Below are 25,606 nucleotides of genomic sequence, written 5' to 3'. Positions count from 1 at the left end.
CTGAGACTCAAGCTTCAAGATTAAATAGTATTAAAGAATTAAAACTATTGAAATAGGTGTATATAATTCTTCCCAATGAGATGAAGGCCATTTTCAAATACTATCCAAATCACTCTACTTTAAATACTATAATTGGTCCAAAATGAACTCAAAATTAAAAATATTTTTACTAGATTTTCGTTTTTTTCCAACACCGACCCCTAGTAAATGACATAAAAGTTGTAAATTTTTAATGAATCTGGCCATATACTCACTAAACACATAATAGTGTACCTAAATGTACCAAAAATGGCAGGTAAATTGAGGATGTATCATGTTTTATATTAATTTGTTAATAAGAGGATCAACAGAGATAATGCTATCAAAACTGAAACGTTATGAGATTAAAATATCCAAAGCAACTAAAATCTCATTTTGCGGAAATTCAGCTCATTCACTGGCAATCATAGCAATTCTTCATAGGTGCCCATCACGTTATTAATTATTGCCCTGTGAAGCAGTAATAAGAACCTGTCTTCTCATGACACTTGGGAGACTGAAATTCCAAGTATATTACTTGCCCATGATCACAAAAGCAGTCAGGAGTACAGCGGGATAAAGAAACCTTCCCAATCCTTAGACCACGCAGCCTCCCAGTTTCAGCACTGCCATACTGCCAGTACTCCTGAAACAAATGTCCCATCACCCATCCAACCAAGCCACGTCCCTTCATCAGAAGGCATTTCTTTAGAAAGCCCTTCTTAACCACCTAAGACTCCCCCAACAATGAGGCAGCCGTAGGTGGAGTTCACAGGTCTCACTGCAGGAATCTGAAACCAGGAGCACCTACATCTTCACAGCACGAGGCGTCCATCCTCTCCCTTGAATTTAGGTCTTACATATCCTGTTTTTTCAGGAGATCAGTGGTTCTCAAATTGAGCCTGTGGATCACCAGAGGCCACCAGGGCCTAAATGGTGGTCCACAGATAGCATTCTCCATCCCCACTCCACCCCCTTCACCACCCCTTCAGCACTGCCCACCGTCCCCCCCCCCCCCCCCCCCCCCCGCCCCCAGTCCAACCATCCTCCCCAGCCTTCCGGTCCCATGGCAAGATCACCACATGCAGTGCTAATACTGGGGCCTCCCAACCAACTTGCTATAACCAGCAGCTGACAACCACAGGGATCGGGGTGATCACCAGAAGGGTGAGAAATAAGGGCCAAGAGAGCTTACAAGAGGGCACAGGCACTAAAGAAGGGGAAAGAAGGACAGAGGAGCAAAGAAATGGAAAATCTGGGTGGTAAGAGGGCTCTTGGGGACAGTGATCCACCAAAAATAAACCTGTAATAAAGTATCCCATGATGAGAAAAAATTTGAGAACCACTGCTTTGAAATCATTAGATTAGTAGTCCAACAGGAACTGTGGAACATTCTGAACAGCACCTGAGATACACTGTTAGCATTCAAAACACAGTTTTTAAAAAACCACCCCCAAAAAGACCAGCAGCAGCAATAACAAATAACTTCAGGATATAAACTGAGCGGCTCTTGAGCCTTATTTATACATTTGCCATTGTCTCATGAATCAGGTCCATCTTCAGTGTCCATCCTAGAGTATGCACACACAGCAAATTTACTCATGAACTTTGGTTATAGTTACTGGCCTCTCCGTGCATTTTTAATAAAACATTTTCTAAAAAAAATCTTAACTTTGTAGTTGGACACTTTTGTACGTGCATATGTTGTGTACCTTTTTAATCCAGGCTTGGGCACCAGTATTAGCCAACTGTTCTTGTGTCAGAACCTGTACTCCTGTACTTCCGGTGAATTGGCCGGGAATGGAGTTCAGCTGAGCCCAGGCATCAATCTGAAGAAAAAAAAAAAGATGCCTCAATCAACTGAGTAAAATTACTTGTCTAGTCAAAAATGCCCACTGGTTTATTTCACTAAATGAAATGGTTTTATTTAGTTCTTGAAAAGGCTGAATAAGACTTACTCAACTTTTAGAACAATTTGATGAATGCATACATATTTAAAATGTTTTCTTAAAAGCAGCACTTTGGTAACATTCAGTGGGTGCCATTAGTAACGAGATTTGAGATGTACGTCTAACAACTGAAAAGCATTAACGATAATACTCATTCTCCAAAGCATCACATGGATACATGAATACAGAAAAGAGTTTCATGCAGCACAGGATCCCTGCCCTCTGCTTTATGTACCTCATATAAATGCAATCTAATAAATGTTATGATCGCCTGAGTTTTTAATTAATTACCTTCTTTGTGGTATTAGAAATCCAGAATTCAAGAGACACGCTTAAGGAGTAATAAATGCAGGGAATTATTCAAACCCAGAAAACAGCCTTCTTTAAAACCTGAGCCCTACATTAATCACCAGCATTTATTGTGATGGTTAAAGAATCAGTTGTCCTTCAAAGTATATTTGCTAATAAACATTGGTATTGTTAGGCAGTGTATTTATCTGTCTGAACATGTATTTGTCGTTTCTATATAGATCTACCATGGGAATGTAGAAGACAAAAGGAAAAGCTGTCCACTGTTAAAAATTTAAGTCTAGACTCTGGCCTCAGACTGCCTAATCACTTTTTTTTTTTTTAATTCCAGTGTAGCTAACATGCAGTGTTACAGTTGTTTCAGGCTGACTAACCACTCTTTACTCAGTTTCCTCAGCTGGAAAATGGGACATCATAATAGTACCTACATCTCACAGAGCTATGATGGACACATAGCTACTTTAATATTCCAGATTACAAACTCAGTAAGAGCAGGGATTTTTTTTCTATTTTAACTCTCTTAAACATTAGTTCCTGCCACACAGTACACAATAAACATTTACTGAGTGAATGACCATGCCCCAAAATCACTTTCATTTAAAATAAGCTAATTACAATAAATTACTTATTTCCTTGGATTTTTAGGACCTACATTTCAACAGCATGCCACAGAATTTACTTATGTCACAACCATCTAATTAGTTAAATTCTCATTTAGCAGACATTAAAACTGCTACATACCCTTTCCTGAGCTCGATTTAACATGCTCATGGCTTCAAGGTCAAATGCATTCTCACTTAGTCTTTTCTGAGCAAGTGCCCGTTCACTCATTGCTGTAGAGATGTCCACAGGCTAAGAAAGAAAACATAGATAATTATCTCAAATTATGATAGACCCCCTAAATTCTAAAAAGTGCTCATATCTTTAGTTGCTACATATCAAAAATGAAACAGTAATCTTACATATTAATAATCTTGTAAAGTACAGAAAAGATACCAAGAAGTAAAAGAAACTTGGAAAGCAGATGAGGATCATTTAAGGTAAGTTACACGCTATCAGAAGCAGCAGCTGAACTCAACCCAACATCTGAACTTCAAATTTCATATTTTCTACTGTATTTTCTACTGTATCAAATTATGATCACAGAAAATTGCACAAAGAACTTAAAACTCTCTAGCCTTCACTAACAAAACAGTCATTTACAAAAACTGGTACTTTTTTCAACTGTTTTGGAACTATTAATTTTATATTCATGAGCAATTTTCATTTTATCCTATTTCTTTTTAGCATAATGTTCAGAAGCAATAAGGTTCTTGAGTAAGCAAGCAGAAAACCACTATCAGGTCAGTTGGTCTTTTACTCATCTGCACATCTTTTCACCTTCTTGCAGTTGCTCAGAGATACAGTTTGGTCTTAAGAATTCCACTTCTTCAAAGAATGTATTTACTATATACATAAACGAATCCTTTGTTTTCAGTTTATATGTATTAATGACCCAAATTAAAATATTTCTGGGGGGGTACATAACAACATGAACCAACACATTTAAAATTAAATATGTCTGAAATGTCTTAGGTCCTCCTTTTCAAAGCTCATATCCTACCTGTAAAAATGTTATGCTAAGCAGAGGTGACTTCATGGTTTAACTTTTTAAAACGTTTCATAATGTCCAGAAAAATTCTTAAGAACAAATCCCCAATTTATCAGATTTGTGGAAGGCTCAACCATAAAAGGAAAAACACATCAAGTAAGTATTTGATGTTCTTTGTTCTGATGTTAAGAGCTCATGTTGACTTGTATCATCACCAATTCTTATTACTTATTTTTCTTCTAACACAACCCATTAATATTTCCTAGTGATTTCACCCAAGAAAATTCATTTTTGGAAAATATTTGACATGAAAAGGTTTTCCTATATTCATATGCAAAACATGATTAGAGGTACTGCATGGATATTACAAATATAAGGAAGTCAGTAATATAAATTACAGCTAAGGATTTTTCTTAAAGCTAAGGGCTACCTGTAATTTAACTATGTACTACATATGAAATACTTCTTATAAAATAAAGACCTATATAGAAGGGTGTATGACTCTAAGAGAATAATTCTACCTTATGCATAAGGATACAAGAGAATAATTCTACCTCACGCATAAGGATTACTAGTCTCCCTTTTTCTACCTTCAGAACCTCTTATTATTCCATCATTCTTCGTTATCTTGCTGAGTCATCTCATAATACTCCCCCAGCAAAATTAAATTTTTTCTTCCACATAGATTCTTATGTATTGCCTTCTTAAAACGAAAGCAAAGCTAAATTCATTCTGTAATTGTTAAGACTGTTTACAGATCCCATGAAAGATCTTAACTGTCAACGTAGTAAATTATCCACACTAATTAGAATATGTCTGGGGCCTATAAAAAATAATCTAAGCAGTCACAATTAAACACTAAAACTCTAGGGGTCTTCACTTGTCACTTTTTTGAGAATTCTGATCAACTGCTGGGACTTTAAATAAATGGGAACCCAAATATTTCAGGCCAAAATTTACATTCCTTTGGCCTACCTTATGTGTTTCCTAAAACTGTCAGGTAGGATTACTGATGCAATTTGAAAGCCCAGCAAATATACCTCAAGTACTGTTCATTAACCTTGTCCAAATTACTTTGGGTAGCAGTCTGTAAATCTGAGGATGTTTAGGTATAAATAACAGGTTTTTATTCTGAAAAAGTCTAAGCTTAGAGGTGATAATGTGGAAAATCGATCTACTGACTACTTCAAGCCCTGATCCCCAATTTCCAGCTATAAATTTAGCCATGAAAATGTAAAGATGGCTCTAAAAGCTCCCAACTTCTCTAGAATAAAATTCTTCCCAATTAGAAAACAAATGAATACACACCTATGATCTGAAGACCTATCTTCATATATTTTTTAAGTCTTTAAGCAGATAATCTAAATGCCTCATCATTTATCCCCAGGATGAAACTTCATTCAAACCTCAGTAACATTTTGTTACATTCACATCTCACTCTGGAAGAAATTTTAATATAGCAACCTTGATGTTTAAAATAAATTCACTTCAGATAAAATGATAACCAGTTTTTTCCCTGACTACAACTTAATTCACTCAACAGGCTTACCAAGACAGTAATCTTACTATTCATTTTATATTCATATTTTTAAACGTGAAGAACATACTCAAAATAAAATGAACCAGGATTATCTGAACCTCTTAAGGATCCTCAAATGTTTGAATCAAAAAAGCATGTTTCCAGGTTTTCAAGGTAATTCAAGATATGTAATAATGTATAATCCCCAAAGCACTAATATTCAAGGACTAGACCAAATGTCACATATCAGTATTGAAACTCTCATTAAATATCAGAGCTACCCTTTAGAACACTGGTCAGTAGTATTTTCTACAGTGACAGCTAATGAGCACTTAAAATGTGGCTAGTGCAATTAAGGAAATGATTTTTCAGTGGCTAGTGACTACTCTACTGGACTATATGGTATATGTATGTGTACATAAACACTATACAGTGGATCATACTATGTAGTGGAGCTTCAGAGCCTTAACCATCTTTCAGTGTTGCTCAGAAAGAGGAATAGGTTTAAGGTACCGAAATGATGTTAAAAAGCCCTTCTAAAAAGTAGGAAAAAATCTTAAATTTGATAGAACGCTATTATTAAGTGGTCATCAACAAGCCTCATTTGTTTCCACTGTTATACTACAAACTTTTAATCTAATGTATTAAGTCTAATTATGATACTATAATAATATTCTAAGTATTATAATTGGGGAAAATGTTTAGTTTCCTTTTCCCTAGGACTTGTTTTAAAAAGTGAAATCTACCTCGAGTATCCAATTCCAGTTCTCCTATAGTTAAAAACCTGTCCACGTTATTTCATTTCTCTACTACAGCAACACAGCAGATCACTTCTCCTATAATCCAAAAGTGTCAGAAATGAAATCATAATGTAACATGCATTTCACAGCCTAAGTTATAATCATGTCCTTTCTGTATCTTCCTCATTTAAAAACCCTTCTAAGTCAACTTCCTTACCCCTTTCGTTAACCCAGCTGTTTACATAAATACAAGTATAAGTATCTCAGGGGCATTTCTTAGAAAGTCAATTAAAGGGCTAAAGAGAATTATTAGGAGGGAGTCAGATAGGGAAAATAAGCCCTATAATATGAATTGTATTACTCTCTACCTAGACAATTACAGGTATCTTAAAACAGAGAGTATAAAAGGAAATGTTTAATTCAAAAAAACAGAATTAAAAAAAAAAGCATCTGATCTGTATGTAAAATAGGACTTTAAGATACTTATTAGCAAAAACTAATAAATTACAAAGAGGTTCATCTAGAAAAGAAAATGACAACTATAAAAACAAAAGCCACACAAAATACAGAATACCTCAGTTGTCATGGGTTTGGTTTTAAAATGTGAATTACGAATCTTTTATTACACCATATGGAATTCTCTAACATAACTCCTATACATTTAATCTGAATAAACTAGAATAAGAAAAACAGGTAAACTATTAAGTTGTTCAAAGAAATTCAATGTTAATCACCCAGGAGAATCTAAGGAAAAAAGAATGAATAGCAAGGCTGTATTTAACCATTCTAGCACTGCCCCAGGACCCATGTATTTAATTTTCAATTAAAATTTACATCTTACCCCAAGAACTTAACTTTCCTAAAGTATAAAGTTGGAACTTCTATACTTGAAGAACTTCTATACTTCCACTGGGAAGTGGAAATATTTTTTAATAAAACAAACCAAGCACACTGAGACAAGAATCATCTTAACATGTAAGCAATTACTAGACCTTAATGGAGAGCTACCTCTGGACCTCTGATAATTTATGATTAATAGTAAACCCAAGGAAATGTTATATCAAAGATTACATTTAAATCTTCTACCCAATAAGCCTCTAACTTTATTAGCAAGAATTAATGCCCCCAAGGACACTTTTTTTAAATATTAGTTTTCCACCATTTTTGATTTCACTGTTTAAGAATAAATCAAATTCACACAAATATGGTCAAAGTTCTGTAGACACTCCTTACTGAGGATGATGCTGGCTGGCTTCTGGGTAGGAAGACGATGCTATGGCAGTAAGGCACAGTCTGATGAGCTGATATTCCATAAGATACGGATTTATGTTGATCCATCCACATCTATCCACTCACGTTTATGTCAAAGAGCACTCATGTGCAAGACAATTGGTGGGGTTAAGGATTACAGCAAAGCTGAGACCAAATCTGTGATCTTTGCCTAAATGTTTTATGCTCAAAACTAAAAAACCACAAACTCCATTTATATTTATTAAAATGAAAAACACGGATAGGTTAAAAAATAAGTAAATACTAATCAGTTAAAACAGACCATTTGAAAGAACTTTCCTTTTACTCTATAAAAGCCTTTATTTCAACCCCAGACAGGGAATCAAAAGGGTCAATGCTCCCATGTCACCATTCCACAAACATTGGTATGTAGAACGTAATCTTACAAATACATGTATTTGCAAGATACAGCTAAATAACTAGGACTAAACGTTTTATATTGTGACCACTTCCTCTAGGTGTTTACTACTATTGTTAGGTAAAAGCACAGAGACCTGAAAGCAGAACGAAACCATGCTTTTTCTCTTCTAAAATTTTGGGATTGTTTTTGCTTAAAATTAACCTATGTATTTTTTGAGTCTGACTTAAAGAATTCTGGTATCATATAGTTGTATATATCCTCCCACAGAAGAAATCCGCTTCATTTATTTAGTTTTCCGACCTTTTTCTTCTGCTTTAATGAAAGACTGCTTAATATAAAATTTGAATACCCAACTTCTCCCCCTGGGATTTCTTTGGAATTCCCCCCAACTTTTAATTAAAACTGACAACTACTTTTGATGACTGATAAGGCTAAGGCATCACAGGGTCAGTGTTAAGACTGAAAATGGCAGAGTACTGAATTTCAAACATATATATACAGACACGTATAGATAAAAGTTTCAATAAAAAATACTCATCAGGATTCACTAAGCACTTTCTGCATGTTCAACTGTGGTTAGAATACTTATGATCACTTCTCAGGAAAATCCCTTGGAACTTTTCAATTATTTACAGGGCTTTACTCAGCTGAAAAATTTTTCTCACATAATCTCCCTATGTTTTCCAACTCTATTACATGCTTAATCTGCAAATTACTAAAAGCGTATGTATCAGAATTTCTAAATCAGTCTGTACTGGCCCTCTTACCATGATTTATATTCAGCCTACTACAAGATTTAAGTCAATTGTAGATGTCAGTTAACCTTTCCCTCTTGAGATGTGCAGGTAGTCTAATCTGGGGATTAGCAACTGAGCTACTGAACTGGTTTCACTAAAATATTGTCTAAATCAGCTATCCCTTCCCCACTGGTGAGAGTATAACTTGCTTCAACTACTGAATCCCACATAAATACAAATCATCACTGGTGACCATAAATTGCATTGGTTATTAGCGTGTCCAGCTTCATTGTATAGAACTTGCTCTCTCTTAAAATGCCGATCAAAAAAGCACAATAAAAAATGTCACCTGTGAATAGCTCAGGGGAAAAAAAATACTATCAAAAGAATTCTGATTTGGGTTCTGTTCACTTTCTGATTTTATAAACAACAGGATTTATTTGTTTGTAATAATGGAGGTGTTTAGTGGAAGACGATATGGCCAATGCAAGGAACCTGAGGTGGAGAGAACAGGTCTCTCTGACCTACATATCCCAGAACTGCAAGAAAAGGAAGTGGGGAAGAAGTCCCACATTGTAAGGGCATCAGATTATCTAGTCCAGTCCTTGGACAAACGTCTGGGCTTTGGAACCAAGGGCAAGAGGTGATAACTAATCTATAGTATCATTTAAAACTCCCACCCACCCTAGTAAGTCTCCACCCTCCCAGATCCCCCAAGCGTGATTTTGCACAACAAGTTAAATAAAAGTAAACTGTTTATTAAAAGATACAGCAAAGGTACAGATACAGAGATACATACAAAGATACAGATATATATATATATATATATTTACATATATATACAGTCTTGCTGTTTTCATGTGCACTATATTTAGCAGCACATTATTTAATCAGTCAGCATTTTAATGGGGTTGTTTTGACACTTGGTGTTATTACTGCGTCATTTTGACAAGATACAACTATAGCCTCATGGAAATTTCAAGGTGTGAATTCCACTTCTCCAACTTTTAATAGTAGCAAAGAGGGGAAGGAGAAGGGAAATGGAGTACCAAGGCTGAGCATTAGGTTAAACACAAGAATTCCAAAGGGCCAAGGTAGCACAGGGAAGGGAAAATGATTAAAATTAAAGGCTATCTGACAACCCAAAGAAATAGTAAGAAACCATTATTTAAGGGCAATGGGCTATGTTATATATCCAAGATGCTCACACATCAGCCTACAGTGACCTTTTACAATCCAGTTCTTGTGTTGAACCTGAGGATCTGCCTCTCTCTGTTCAATCCCTCCACCCAGTAAATTTGCTACCACCAAAATCTAGAGCTATAGAGCCTCGAAGCAAAACGGGAAGCTAAATAGTTGTACCTTGGGCTACCTTCCCATAAGTGCAAGGAGGGCCCAATGTTGGGTAGGGATGTGATAACACTGTTCTCTGCAATTCGATGCTTTTCACTTTGTGGCTTGGTTCCACAAAGTGAATTGCATCGAGTTACTGTCAAATGAGAAGCTGCGGGTTGTTTCATCTGTCGTCTAACCCGGCCCTGCCGTTTAACCCGGCCCTAAGAAGAGTGAAACAGAAGCCAAATCAGATATAAAGTAACAATAAAATGGGAGATTCAGGTATTAAAAACAAAAAACAAAAAAAACACAATATTCCTCTTACTTACCTCAGAGGGCAAATTGCTGCTGAAAACATTATCATCATCTTTGTTCTCTTCACCATTTTTCTCTACAGGAACCCACTCTCCATAAACACTATCTGCTTCTTTTTTTCGATGTTGAGATCCAGATGACACAGGAAACTCTTTTGTTAATGTTACCTGGCTTTTTGGTGGAGTTGGTTTTGCTGCAGCAATCTAAAACATAATGTGTTTCCTTAATTAACACTTAAGAGGTTTTTCAACATAATCTGAAAATAATTGTTCACTATTTCTCACAGTATTTAATAAAACATTAAAACAATTTAATTCCGTTTGAGTTTTATTTAAATAGTCCCTATGCTATTTCATCAAACCATAAACACTAATACTCACATTCAGATTGAAAAAAATGGGTTTGGGTTCACTGAGTTTAAAGGGATGATGATAAAAAGGAGGTTCTTCTTCCTCTTCATCCGAAACATGAGGCTTATTCACTATTACATCATCATCTTCTTTACTCTGTGCGATCTGTTTGCATTTCTTAAAAAATAAAAACAAAAGATAAATCTTACACTTTATGTGGAACATGTAGTTTTTTTAAAAAATCAAAAACCACATAAAATCAACTTTCAGAAATAAAACAAGATAAACAGGTTGTAGGTATGTAGCTTAGCTTATCGGCTATTATTTAAACACACTCTAGCTGTTCAGTCAGTCAACAACATTTATTGAGCACCTACTATGTGCAGAGCACTGTACTGGGCACTGTCCAGGGAATACAAAAAAAAAAAAAAAAAAAGTAGAAGACATGGTCCCTGCTCCCAAGGAGCTTACAATCTAGTTCAAGAAACAGAATTACATACACATGAAATAATTGAGGAACGCTTTTACAGAGCAACACAATTAACAAGTGCAAAATGATATAATACAAATGGAATACATAAGTGCTGAAAGAATAAAAGCTTAAGAGAAAACAGAATCAGGCAGAATTTGATAACCAAGGGCTATTCCTTGAAGAGTTCTAAGCCAGATTTTCATAGTTAAGAACAAGGACTGGCAGGAAAAGAAAAAAGAGTCATCATAGTTAGATGGTGGTAAAAAGGTGAGAAACTTGTATTAGAAGGAACAAGAGGGCTGAAAACGAGGCTTAAAAACATACAGGGAAACACTAAGTGTTCACAAGGTTTTAGAGAAGGAGCTTAGATTTGATGAGCAAGTAATAGAAGCCTTCACTAAGTCCTTAAATTAAAAAAAAACTTGTAATTCATATTTCAATAAATCTAAGTGAGGAAACATTAAGAAACTATATGAACCCCCAAATGCATGGCAAAATAAAAACTTTGAAACATGTACAATTGGGCTAGATGGTCATGTGTCTCTCCATAAGTGTTTTGTAGGTTGAGTCTCTAAAGGAACAAAACTCAAGAATGGAAAATAAGGCATGATGGAGAGGGTGTTAACTGATGAAGTCTGACACATAAAGCAAAGTCAATTCCTTCCTGAGAAGCTAAGGAATAGACTCCATTACCTGGCTTTATAAAAAGGTCAGAGTAAATTTGGGTGGACTTGTCTATACAAGCAGTAGAATTTGTCACATCCATTATCAATTGAAAATGTTACAATAGGATAAAAAGCTCAATTGGCCAAAAAACACAGAGTATACCAAGCCTGTAACCAAGGGGAACAGAATATATTAACAGTGGCAGGCTGGCATAAGGCTAGCCAATAACAAGTTTCAATATATGAAACAGTGTGGTATTTCTGGATCCTAGCAGCAGTATTTCAGCGTCCTCCCAAAAAAAAAAAAAAATAATAATAAAAATAATATTAACAAAACAAAGCCAAAAAAAGCCTCAATTGAAAAGATCAAATTCTTAAAAACAGAAACAAGTGTGTCTAAAATATATGTTACTGCCAAAACCCGAACCGCAGGAAGAACTGATAATGGCCGGCCATTATCACCAATGGCTGGTACCAAACAGCCAAAACCCGAAATGTTGATGCGTAAGAAGTTCCTTTCAGGCAATGGCCAGCTATTCTCATTAATTTCCAAGCTCCGGTGGCAAAAGATCATTTCTGAAGATTGTCTGTGTCTTTGCGTATATGCAGTACACTCGTGGCGATCAGTGAACACGTCGTGAATGGAAACGAAACTGTAGGCGAGCTTCTGCGTGTTGCTCACTCAACACCTCCTCCATTCAAACGAACCGTCCCACTCCTCAGTCAGTTTGGCTTCTAAAACTGGAAAGCAAAAGTAATGGGAAGTAACTTTTAGCTAGCGGAGCTTAGCCATCCCGGATAATGGCCTGCTAAACAGAGCTTCTGCCGCTGCCACATCTGTATTTCGGGTTTTGGCCACTCGGTGCCAGCCATTATCAGTTCAGCCCACAATTCGGGTTTTGGCACGCTCCAGAGTCAACATCACTGAAATAATCCACTTAAGAATGTAAACAAATTCTGTCTAGCTTACCTCAGTTAGTTCTTCTATGGTAGCTCCTCCTGACTTTTTAGCAACTTTCTCTTCTATTGTAGGTGGAGGTGCAGGCTTTAGGTTTGGCGGTAAAGGAACACCAGCCTTAGCACACATGGCAGCTGCGTTAGCTTTGGCTATTTCAAGTAATTGAGCCTTGTCTGGAAGAGGAAAAATATAAGCAGTTTTCCCATAAGACTAATAAACACATTTTATTCTATCTAAAATCTTATACACTAACAAAATTAAAGGCATCAATTTTCTGCCCTAACATACAGTTGTGATCAAATCACTCTTCAGGTCAGTTTTTAAGCAAATGCCCCGATTAAGTCCACGTTTGGCTTCCCATTCACACACTAAATAGCTAAATTACCGAACCCTGCCAGACACTCTAAGACACACACACACACCTGAACAGCCCTCTTTGTTTTCCAAAAGTATCATGCCCTTAAAATTACTTTCCTTCTAATACGACATTTTAAATCACTCTTTAAGCCCAAATTCAACCTCTTCTAACAAGCCAGAATTTAACACTCCTCTTCAGTGTGCTCAAAAGTGCCCTGACTATACAAGTAATCATCACATTCTACTCTTTCTGGCAGGTTACTACTTGGTAAAACAGACATACATGCATTTTATCCACATCTCCTCTACTAACTTGTAATCGCTTCAAAGATAGGTAATTCTGTAAATAAAAAAAAAAAAAAAAGAACTCGGGGCGCCTGGGTTGGTTAAGCATCCAACTCTGGATTTTGGCTCAGGTCATGATACCAGCATCATGGGATTGAGCCCAGTGTCAGGCTCTGAGCATAGAGCCTGCTTGAGATTCTCTCTCCCACTTGTGCGGGTGCACTCTCTCTCCCTCTCTAAATTAAAAAAAAAAAAAAACAAAAAACAAAAAAACCAACAACCCAACTTTTGCTTAACTGAATGAATTTTCCCTTACTGTTCTGGTCTTTTTCTTTAGACAACCCTGACCTGGAAATGTCGAATGTACTGACATAATGATAAATTATCCATTATTGCAGGTAGTCATGCACTATCCATCCACTTTTAATCATCCCTGCACACTTGTTAAATCAAAGGGAACTAGAGCACTCGATTTTAAAAGGCAGATTATTAAAATACTAAAGTCAATCTAATAAACTTAAAACCTTATTTTGCTATTATCACCAACCCAGATAAAAAAGAACTCCCCACCGTGCAAAATTCCCTACTCACTTCCATTACCCGTTATACCAATCAGAGTTACCTTTGCACACATTTAACAGCCCTGTGTTGCCATTTTCAATCATGGAACTTATTTAAAAAAAAAAATACACACTGTAATTTCAGGCTTGTGTTCAAGGATCTATGTTGGCATACATGCAGTAAAACAAGCTCAGCGTATACCAGCCTTACCTTTAACTAGACTTCTACTTTCCATTTTCAGTTACAGGAAATAGTTCAAACTTCAAGTATGTAAAAACATTCAAGTATGTAAACACCTTGGTTCTAATACACTCCAAAGCACATCTTTTTAACTCTAATTACTAATTTACTTATCCCTAAGTTTTCTAAAACCCATAATCTAATTACAGTTGACCCTTGAACAGGAGGGGTTAAAGGCACTGATACTGTCGTACTTGAAAATGGCATGTACTTTTGACTCCCCCAAAACTTAACTACGGATAGTACACCACTGACTGGAAGCCTTACTGATAACATAAACAGCTAATTAACATGTTTTGCATATGTATTACATGCTGTCTGCTACAAAAAACATTAAGAAAACCATTAAGGAAAACACATTTACAATACTAATACTTTATCAAAAAATTCACATATAAGTGGACCCATCCAGTTCAAACCCATGTTGCCCAAGAGCCACCTATATGGAAATTTAAAGATATAAATATTTACCTAAGCCAATAACCCAAAATATTCCATTTGACTCAAAGATCAGAAAAAATGGATTTGTATCATCCTCTATTACAATGCCAATAATTTTTTTTTTTTAATTTTTTTTTTTCAACGTTTATTTATTTTTGGGACAGAGAGAGACAGAGCATGAACGGGGGAGGGGCAGAGAGAGAGGGAGACACAGAATCGGAAACAGGCTCCAGGCTCTGAGCCATCAGCCCAGAGCCCGACGCGGGGCTCGAACTCACGGACCGCGAGATCGTGACCTGGCTGAAGTCGGACGCTTAACCGACTGCGCCACCCAGGCGCCCCAACAATGCCAATAAATTTTAAAATTACTTACTCAAATCCGTCAGACGTTTAGGTGATCTGCCTCTCTCAGAAGACCTGGATCGTTTACGACGAATGGGAGATCTGCTAAACCTTCTTCTCAAAGGTGTTCGTGATCTCCTTAATCTTACTGGTGAGATACTAAAGCTTCGTCTCCTTACCACAGACCTTGATCTTCTCCGGCGGCTTGGGGTGCGGCTGCGGCGGCTAGGGGTGCGGCTGCGGCGGCTAGGGGTGCGGCTGCGGCGGCTTGGGGTGCGGCTGCGGCGGCTTGGGGTGCGGCTGCGGCGGCTTGGGGTGCGGCTGCGGCGGCTTGGGGAAATACTAAAGCTCCTCCTCCCCACAGATCTAGATCTTCTTCGCCGACTAGGAGTGTGACTCCGACTCCGACGACTTGGGGTGCGACTTCGAGCTCTAACTGTTTTCCGGTTATCCCTGGAACTTGATCTCTTTCTTTTTCTTTCCCTAGACTTAGACCTGTGCTTTGGAGATCTTTTACGCTTCTCTTTTGATACAGATCGCCTTCCTCTGGACTTTGACCTTGACCTGCTGCTCCTCCTCCTGCGTCTTGAACGTGACCTTGAACGTGTCTGAGAGCGATGAGACTTAGATTTCGATGATCTCTTCCTTGCCCTAGAACGAGATTCACTGGTACGCTTGCGTGATTTATGTTCAGAAGACTTGGAACGCTTACTTCGAGATCTTAATGAGGAGTCTCTTTTCTTTTCTTTCTCACCTTTGTCCCGGTTCTTGTTTTTCTTACTTTTCTCATGTGTGTCCTTAACTTTTACAAAAATCTCATAATCATCTTTTTCCTCTGAAGAGGACTCTGAAGCTCTTTCTGGTATACTGATTACGACTGGACTGGCAGCAGATTTGTCACGTTCAACCTCACTTGCAAGTAAAGGTCCTTCAATACCAGCTCTAAGGCTTGTAAGACGTTCCATGTCCTTAGGAAGTAATGGTCTCACTAAATCTGCTTCATTAATATCATCAATATTGGCAGAAAATCCTGAATCAGAGAGTATCTCTTTAGTAGGGAGAGGTACTTCTTTATCTTCTCCACTACTTTCTTTAGGGCTGAGAGCAACTGTTAATGTCTGGTCACACTCTTTTATAGGTAATGGTCCTTCTGCATCCTTACTAATAAAGTTATTAGATGATAAATCGAGATGAATGTCTTTAGCAGGCAAAGGTCCCTCTATGTCAGCTTCACTACCACCACTGGGACTAGTGGAAATTATCATGTCATGTTCAGTATCTTGAGTGGTTAAAGATACTTCAACATCATATTTACTAACTGAAGTGAGAGCAGATGCTGTAGCAAATTCAATACCCTTACTGGTTCCCACTGCATCAGGTTCAAGAGCAAAGGGACCAGCAGAAGATAGAGTTCCTCCATCAGCTTCGCTAACACTAGAGCATGTATCCAATACTGTGCATTGTTTAGTCTCACCGATGGATAAAATATTCCCTTCACCAATTTCACCAACAGCACCAGTGGCGGCAGCAGACACTGTGTCATGTTCCATCCCTTTAGCAACTAAGTGATTATTTATGTTAAGGTCTATATTTGTACCATGATCACTTTCATAAGGGTCATTCTTCAGGTGTCCTTCAGCATGCAGCTCTTCATCTGAATGCATGGGAATCTCCTGCATGCCAATCTCTGGAGTAAGACTTTGATCACCAGATAGTAAATTCACTCCTTTTATAACATCAGACTCCAGTATCATTGGTGTAGACTCTGCAACTATCTCAGTCGGTATTATCTGGGTCTGTTCTGAGACAGTGACAGCAGGCTCTGAAATTATCACAGTGGATTCTTGCACTGAAACAGATGGTTCTGAAACAACTGCATTAGCCTGAGGGACTGACACTGCTGGTTCCAGGACAGGCACACTAGGCTCCAGGGCAGAAACAACTGGCACAGAAATGGTAACATTCTCTGACTCAGCCAAGGCCACAGTCTCTGGGACAGCCTCAGCTGTGGGTGGGTCTGGAATAGCCACAGCTGTTGAGTCAGAGACCACCATAGCTGTTGGGTCCGGGATAGCCATGGCTGGGGTCTCCAAGACAGTCACAGCTGGGGGCTCTGGAACAGTCCCAGTTGGTGGCTCTGGGACAGCCACAGCTGGTAGCTCTGAGACAGCCATGGCTGGCAGCTCTAGAGCGCTCTGTGATGGCTCTGGATTAGTCGCAGCTGACTCCAGGAGGGACTGAGATACCTCTGAGGCAACATGTCCTGAAGCTTTCATGGAATCAAAAGTTTCTGCTGTCTCAGACATAACTGAAGGTTCTGATGTTAATACAGTTGGTTCAGCTGACATCATGGGAGTTTCAGATACCATGTAAGTCACTGGTCTCTCTGGAACAATTTGATGCTCTTCTGCTACTACCGCAGACTCTATGGGTGTTGATGTAACCGAAGACTCTGGCTCTAATGGTGGTTCTGGAACAGTAACAGCAGCCTCTGATGCTAACACTGAAGGATCTGATGCTGACACTGAATAATTAGCAGGCAATGTCGAAGGCTCTGAAATCTCACTTTGACTCACAGAAGGTTCAGACAGTGATACAGACTCTTCAGGAGGTAATGCTGGTACCTCTGTAGGCCAAGTATTTTCAGCTGTTAATGCTGACTGCTCAGTAGGTAATGCTGGACCCTCCGGTGGCTCCTCAGGAGGCAAAGGTGGGGTCATTGGTGGCTCCTCAGGTGGCAATGGTGGCATTGTTGGAGGCTCTTCAGGAGGCAAAGGTGGCACCATATATGCCTCCGTATATGTATCAGTATAAGAATCGGTGTAAGAATCAGCTGCCATAGACATCATTGAACGATCAGCAGTGTAAGATGACATCATAGATCGGTCAGCTGCAGAGTACGATGACATCATAGACCGGTCAGCAGCAGAGTAGGACGACATCATAGACCGGTCGGCACCCATGGACATCATAGATCGGTCAGCCATTGGGGACATCATGGAGCGCTCGTAAGCTGACATCATAGAGCGTTCATAAGCTGACATCATAGAGCGCTCAGCCATAGGGGACATCATAGAACGCTCATAAGCTGACATCATAGAGCGCTCATAGGCTGACATCATAGAGCGCTCAGCCATAGGGGACATCATAGACCGCTCATAGGACATCATAGAGCGTTCGTAAGATGACATCATGGAACGTTCTGCAGCATAGGACATCATCATAGAACGTCTAGATGCTAACATCAGGGGTCTTGGTGCTAACCTGTACGGCCTGGGGGCTATTCTATAGGACCTGGGTGCTATCCTATAGGGTCTAGGTGACATCCTATAGGGATCAGGAGTTAGTCTGTAGGGATCATGGCCTAATCTATATGGGTCCTGCCCTAACCTGTAGGCATCATGACCTAACCTGTAAGGGTCATGACCTAACCTATAGGGATCCTGAGCTAACCTGTAAGGATCCTGAGCTAACCTGTAGGGATCAGGAGATTTTGAACCCAACATAGCAGAATCTTGGGTACTAGATGCTAACATCTGGGCATCCATGGTACCAGATGCTAACATCTGAGCATCCATGGTGCCGGAGGCCAACATTTGAGAGTCCATAGTGCCTGATGCTAACATCTGAGAATCCATAGAGCTAGTAGCTAACATCTGGGAGTCCATGGTGCTGGTCGCTAACATCTGGGAATCCATAGTGCTGGTAGCTAACATCTGGGAATCCATGGAGCTGGTTGCTAACATCTGAGAGTCCATGGAACTGGTTGCTAACATCTGGGAGTCCATGGAGCTGGTTGCTAACATCTGGGAGTCCATGGAGCTGGTTGCTAACATCTGAGAGTCCATGGAGCTGGTTGCTAACATCTGGGAGTCCATGGAGCTAGTTGCTAACATCTGGGAGTCCATGGAGCTAGTTGCTAACATCTGGGAGTCCATGGTGCTAGAGGCTAACATCTGGGAATCCATGGTGTTGGACGCTAGCATCTGGGAATCCATGGTGTTGGATGCTAGCATTTGGGAGTCCATGGTGTTGGACGCTAACATATGGGTCTCCATGGTGTTAGAAGCTAACATATGGGATTCCTGGGCCATCAAGGGATCCACTCCTACTGTTACAGAAGTCTCCCCCACTAATGTAGTAGGCAGCTCCTGTGCTACCGTATTATAGGATTCCAGCGCTGTCGTCGAGGGCACCTCCAGGGACTGCGACACGGTCATCGTTGACAGCTCCGTTGTTGTCACCACAGACTGAACAGAGATCTCCAGCGCCACAGTTGCCACAGGCTGCCCAGGCAACTCTGGCGCCCCAGGCTGCCCTGGCAACTCCAGCACCCCTGTTGCCAGAGGCTGCCCCAAAAGCTCCAGGGCTCCGGCTGCCCCAGACTGCCCCGAGAACTCCAGTGCCCCCGTTGCCATGAGCTGCCCAGGCAACTCCAGTGCCCCAGTTGCCACAGGCTGCCCTGACAACTCCAGCGCCCTAGTTGCCGAAGGCAGCCCTGGCAACTCTGGCACCCCAGGCACCGAAGGCTGCCCTGGCAACTCCAGCGCTGTCGTTGCCACTGGCTGTCCTGGCAACTCCAGCACCATCGCTGCCTCAGGCTGCCCCAGCAACCCTGCTGCCGTCGTCACCTCAGGCTGCCCAGGATGTTCCACCGTTGTCATCCCCACAGGCTGCTCCAACTCTGACGTCGTCACAGGTTGTTCGGCCAACTCCATTGCTACCGTTACCGCAGGCTGCCCTGGCAACTCTACTGCTGCTGTCACCGCAGGCAGCCCTGGCAACTCCTGTGCCATCACAGGTGGCTCTGGTACCTCCTGTGGTGGCTCCAACCCCACGGATGGTGCCGGAAGCCCTGGCAATTCCTGCGACAACTGTGGCACTGATGTCACAGAGGGCCCCGGCAACTCAGGCACTGCTGTCGCAGGGGGCCCTAGCAACTCAGACACTGGGGTAGAAAGGGGGCCTGGCAACTCTGGCAACGGGGTAGCAGAGGGCCCAGGTAACTCCAGCAATGGAGTCACAGGGGGCCCCTGCAACTCCGGCTTGGAGGTCGCAGGTGGCCCCGGCAACTCCACCACTGAGGCCACCGACGACTCCGGCAGCTCCAACGCTGTGGTCTTGGGCAACTCCGGCAACTCCTGTGGTCTTGTCATGGGTGAATCTGCGATCTCCGACGGTACTTCTACAGGCTGCTCTGGCAATCTGAGCACTTCAGTTGCAGATGACTCTGGAAAATCCACTGTTGTTGATGTACTCGGCTCAGGGTGCACCTCAGCAGTGATCTCGGATGATACCACAAGGGTTTCCGATGGCTCTAGCCCTTTTGCTACTGGCGGTTCTAGCATCTTTGATTGCTCTGCAGGTGTGGTATCCAAAGATTTCAGCACAGGCTTCATCTGATATTCCACAGACATTGTGACAACCGGCTCAGATGACTTTAGCACGACTGTTGTAGTGGGCACTGGTGCCATTGTAAAAGAATCCAGAATCTTTGTCATGGGTGGTTCCAGCGTGACTGCCACAGACTGCTCTGACTGCACTGAAATTACGGATGTTGATGCAACTGACAGTTCTGCAGTTTTTGTAGCTGGCTTCAGAGTTTCTAAGGTATGTGGCTCTGATACCTCCATTGATACCACAGGAGGTTCTAACACAACTGCAGAAGATTCACTGGTCTCAGAAAGGCCAAACGCTCTTACAGAATGCTCCAGTGCCATCGCGGAAGGTTCAGAATCAAACTTCAAAAACGAATCCGATTCTAAATCTATGTTCCCATCATGATGTGATTTTGCCTTTGATTCAGATTCTTCTGGCTGTCTCTTATACTTTTTTTCCTTTTCTTTCTTCTTTTTCTTCTTTTTATTTTTGTGCTTTTTATGCTTCTTTGACTTTTTGGTGGGAATTTCATCAGTAGGATCTGTTTGTACTGACACACATCTACTTTTTCTGGAGGCCTCTTTCAGGTCTGGAAGTAAGGGAAACTGATTTTAATTTGTCAAACATTCCCCAATGTAAACTCAGATATATCACATAAATGAGACTCATATTCCATATTAAAATGCCATCGTATAATACTTTTTGTTAAATAAAGTTACTAAATAAACTATTTTCTATATACCAATTACCTACAAACTTTTCCAATATTTCTTTCTACAACTAAAACCTAAAATTATCAGCAACTTAAAAAAAAATTATCAGTTTATCATAAAAACTTGAGACTTATACTGTGTTTTATTAAGCTTAAAACTTTTTTCTCCAACTCTCAAAACATGGCAAAATACTTTCAAACTACACTTACCGAAGAATATTTTGTATTACCAGTTGTTAAAATTCAAATTGCTATAAAAGATACACTCATTAAACAATTTTTACTATCTGTTTTTTGAATCCTGACTCAATCACTACAAACTAGATGAATGGACTTGGCCAAATTACTGACACTGTCTCCTAAAGTTAGAGGACAAAGTGAGTTAAAATGCTAATACGTGCAAATGCTAATGAGTGCTTTTATGCAGTATATGAAGGACTAAACAACTAACGTAAAGCATCAACACCAAACGTGAACTTTACTTCATCACACCCGTGTTACATTCTAATAAACACCTTTCCCCCCAACCGTCCTCTAAAATTGCCAAAATAATCTTAATGTTTTTACTTAAAAAATAAGTCACTCAGAAAAGAAATTCTTCTACCTCTTTACATTTAACTTAAAACCACTGCACTTTTCTGAAATAGAAAATAACTTCTTTTCTACTTTACAACCAGGTAAATTTATTCTAATACCAATATCCAATTAGATAAATTTTAGTCATCGCAGAAAAGCTAATCAGAAATCTAGACCTGGGGAGGGAGGCCTGGGTGGCTCAGTTGGTTACATGTCCAACTCTTGATTTCGGCTCAGATTATGATCAAGCCACAAGTTGGGCTCTGCACTGGCAGCAAGGAGCCTGCTCGGGATTCTCTCTCCCCATTGCTCTCTGCCCCTCTCCTATTCGTGCTCTAGCTTGCTCCCGCTCGTTCTCTCTCTCAAAAATAAACTTAGGTGCGCCGGGGTAGCTCAGTTGGTTAGCGTCCAACTTCAGCTCAGGTCATGATCTCACAGTTCGTGGGTTCGAGCCCTGCGTTGGGCTCTGCTGACAGCTCAGAGTCTGGAGGCTGCTTCAGATTCTATGTCTCCCTCTCTCTCTGCCCCTCCCCCACTCATGCTCTAGCTCTCTCTCTCAAAAAATAAGTAAATAACCAAAAAAGATTACAGAGAAAATGAATCAATCCGTGACAAGACCTATTCTAAAACAAAATTAATTACTTTCTACTAGTTATCATGCACCTCATGCTAGTTAGCTAAATTATACTTCAAAAAAAAAAGTTGCTACAACCATAAACCTAAGTATAGCTGAAGTCTATGCTGTTTTTACCATGTCCTATATCAAAAACAATTCAAGTAAGAAACAAAACCATACCACCCGCCCATTTCTAAAACTAAATGAAGATAGTTCTTTCTGTGCTTGATCATAAGTCTTTCATTTCTAAACATCAATTATTTTAATTTCCAAAACACTAAATACCAAAGCAATGACTCCTCTCCATCCACTGCATTTTTAGGAGAAGTAGATGCAAAAACAAGGCAATCTCTAACCTTGCGCTTTAAACTAAAACCTCCTAGGGTTGTAAAATCATTACAGATTTGGTCCAGGCTCCTGCCCCTTCCAAAGCTGACATTTACACAACTGTTCAATGAAAACCCGCTTTCAGAATCCTAGCAATGAGGCACAAAACCGAATCAAATACAGTTTTAATATTCCACCAGCAAAGCAAATTAAGTATTTGCTCACGTTACAGTACAACTATATTGTCACAGAAAAATTTAAACAATGTCTTCAGTAAATAAAATTTAGTAAAGTCTAATAAACACTTTTAAATACCCTGCAATAAAAAAATAATACTGTTAACTAATTAAAAACCTTAGTTTTTAAGACAGCTGATTATCCCCAGCTTACCTGGCTTGTATCGTAGTTCTGTATCTAAGACCCCAGAAAGTACTTCCTCTATCTTCTGAACTATTTCTTCATTTGGTAGGCTCCTGGCAGAGGCAGCTGCATCACCTGCCTGGTTTCCTTCATTAGGTGTATTTGTTTCACCATTGAGCTGGCCTTCATTCCTTCCACTTGACAAGAAAAGTTTTCAAAATTCATTAATACTTTTACCACACTATATAATACATTAATATTTATAACTCAGTTGATTAAAATAATCTTATACTGTTCATACATTTCACCATTTTGGGATTTCTTTCAGAGGATATTCCCCACCAACAGTGCCTCCTTCACACTACTCAAAGTTGGTACATCTTTATTTTTACACAATAACTTAGTTTTCAGAACTATGAAAATTAAGAAAAAATCTTTAAAAGAGGTTTCTAAGCTCCTTATAAAATAAATAATAAAATATTCCCAGAAACCTAAACTGATTTAGATTCGGGTTAACTTGCATTTTTATCTCAGAGGAAAAAAACCTACTGATCACAATCACATATCCAAAGAAAAATACACCACCTAACATTATGATAGAAAACTAGAGCCACAATAAAACCACACCTGTACATGGATCACAATCAGCATCAACAATATCAAGGAACAGTTACCACAGACACATTAAGTAAAAAGGGTAAAACTGTAGCCTCAGATCAGGTTTAGACTGATTAAAATTACTGAAATGCCATGAAGTTTAAAAAGAAAAATACATTTATATAGCTTTTATCCACTGTCAAGAATCCTAGTATTTTCTGGTGTTCAAAAAAACTCATGGGAAACAAGTGACATTTTATTTCACTAACAGTAAATTAATATAGATGGCTCAACATGTTTTCAATTCACAGGGCCGTAAGAATCTGGACATGAGAAGCATGTCATTTAGCTAGTCATTTTTACTATTTTTGTGTAAGTTAACAGAGTTGTTTTGAAAAATAATTTTAACACACTCAATCTAATTTACCTACTAACAAAAACCGATCAATTATGCTTCACTCCTGATAAATGTCTAAATGGTCAAAAAACAAAAAAAATCAGTAGTTAACTAAATTTAGAACACTTGGCTTTTTAATGGGTCACATAATAATTAACACTTATTGACTATTAATTAGAGTCATGGGTCTACATTCCCTAACTCATTTAATCCTAACAAAACTCTATGATTACCACTGTCATTCTGATTTTACAAATGAGGACAATGACCCACAGAGATGAAACCAAACTAAAGTTCACATAGTTACTAGTAGGTGAAGCTAGTATTCAAAACCAGAGCTTATACTTTCTTAACAACCATCTATACACAATAAATAACTTACTTTACTTAAACGTCAGCCCCCTTACTCAAATTGATATATGTAAAAATACGCAGGAAAATATGGCAAATATAGCTCACTGGAATAATCAAAATTTTGCTCTCAGACTGATAACTTATTACTTATTGGACAAGAAGCTGAATATTCCCAATAATAAGTTTCTTTATCTAATATTCTTTTTAGACTTTCTGGAGCTTCTTTTACTCTTTTCCTAAGCACGTACACATAATCAATCACCTTACTACTAAGCCATGGATTTAAAAACCAAAGTATAACTAAAAAAAGATTATAATCATCTTTAAGTCATCAAATATTCATCTCAATTACTGAAAAGGGATGAAAATTTCAAACCATCTAAATATCCAACAATACATTCCTACAAAAGAATTCTATGAAACCATAAAAAAGGTCCCAAAAGACGAGAAGACAAACTTGTTCGCGATCAGGTGAAAACACAACACAAAACAAGATGATCACAATTCACAAAATATGTATGTGCATCTGTACACACAGGGTAAAAAAATGAAAGAACATAAAGAACATTATGCGGTTTTCCCACTTTCTAGTTTTTTATTTTTTCTAAAGTTTTTACAATAAAACACTTGTTTTTCAAATACAATAACTGATTTTTAAAAGGTATAAAAACAAGATTTACAATAAGCAAACACAACTGTCCGATGAAACTATTAAAATTTTCAGAAAATTATATTCCTCTGGTCTTTTCTTATCATCTAAAATCACTAACACATGACAAAATTTTAAACAGCGATGAAATAAGTGAGCGTATAGATTTCCTACTTAAACAAAATATCCTACAAAAAAATAATCTTAGCGATACTATATACCGTTGCCCCAATAAACCTATGTTAATTTCAGCACTTAATTTACAACTGCGTTTTCAAATTCATGCTATTACTCTAAACTTTCAAAATATAACGAGCAAAAACACTTGAACTCGGAATACCTACGTTACATGAAGCAAAACTAAAAGACAACCACGTAACATCATGACCCACACCATTTTCCTCGTCAGTAAACAACTATTTCTTTGGAAATCTCTTCCCACTCAAATTTTGAAACCAAGGGTAAACTATGTAAGGTCTAACACAACGGCAAAAGTAGCGTGTTGATCATACATGTCAACTGGGGCAGAAGCAGCAACAACAAAAAAATTAAATTAGACGTCAACAGAAACCTACTTTCCAACCGAAATTGTTAGTGAAAATACTCTCCCGTCCTCACCTCGAATATTGTGTCAAAGTACCTAACATTAATTTGAGCTTTCACTTCAATTTCTAATCCATTAGGAATGCTGTCTGGTGGAAGCCACAGGACCCTAGGGCCCAAATAATCTAATTAAAGGATCCCGACCCCCAAAGTGATCTCAAGCTTGCCAATAATAAAGCGGATTTAAGATTACTCAAGAAA

At 38.9% G+C, this 25,606-nt stretch overlaps 1 protein-coding gene across 5 annotated transcripts in view; it reads right to left on the bottom strand.

The window, feature by feature from the left end:
- The window catches only part of SON (SON DNA and RNA binding protein), a 33,299-nt gene that overhangs the window by 7,121 nt on the left and 572 nt on the right, over nt 1-25,606 (bottom strand). For 3 of the 5 annotated variants that reach the window (XM_086675885.1, XM_086675886.1, XM_086675887.1), the window contains exons 2-8: nt 22,836-23,002; nt 14,867-20,803; nt 12,622-12,782; nt 10,545-10,691; nt 10,179-10,367; nt 3,018-3,128; nt 1,731-1,847 (exon numbers count right to left, since the gene is read on the bottom strand). In XM_086675885.1, the coding sequence (XP_086532011.1) occupies nt 1,731-1,847; nt 3,018-3,128; nt 10,179-10,367; nt 10,545-10,691; nt 12,622-12,782; nt 14,867-20,803; nt 22,836-23,002 (6,829 nt within the window). Of the gene's footprint in view, nt 1-1,730; nt 1,848-3,017; nt 3,129-9,251; nt 10,071-10,178; nt 10,368-10,544; nt 10,692-10,857; nt 12,393-12,621; nt 12,783-14,866; nt 20,804-22,835; nt 23,003-25,606 lie in introns of those variants that run through there. The other 2 variants (XM_086675889.1, XM_086675890.1) reach the window with 2 other exon arrangements.

Source organism: Puma concolor, chromosome C2 (assembly GCF_028749965.1).
Source record: "Puma concolor isolate L17-30 chromosome C2, mPumCon1.1.hap2, whole genome shotgun sequence".
In the NCBI taxonomy this organism is placed as follows: Eukaryota; Metazoa; Chordata; class Mammalia; order Carnivora; family Felidae; genus Puma; species Puma concolor.
Note: the sequence above shows the minus strand (reverse complement) of the source record. Positions and strands in the feature narration are given on the sequence as shown.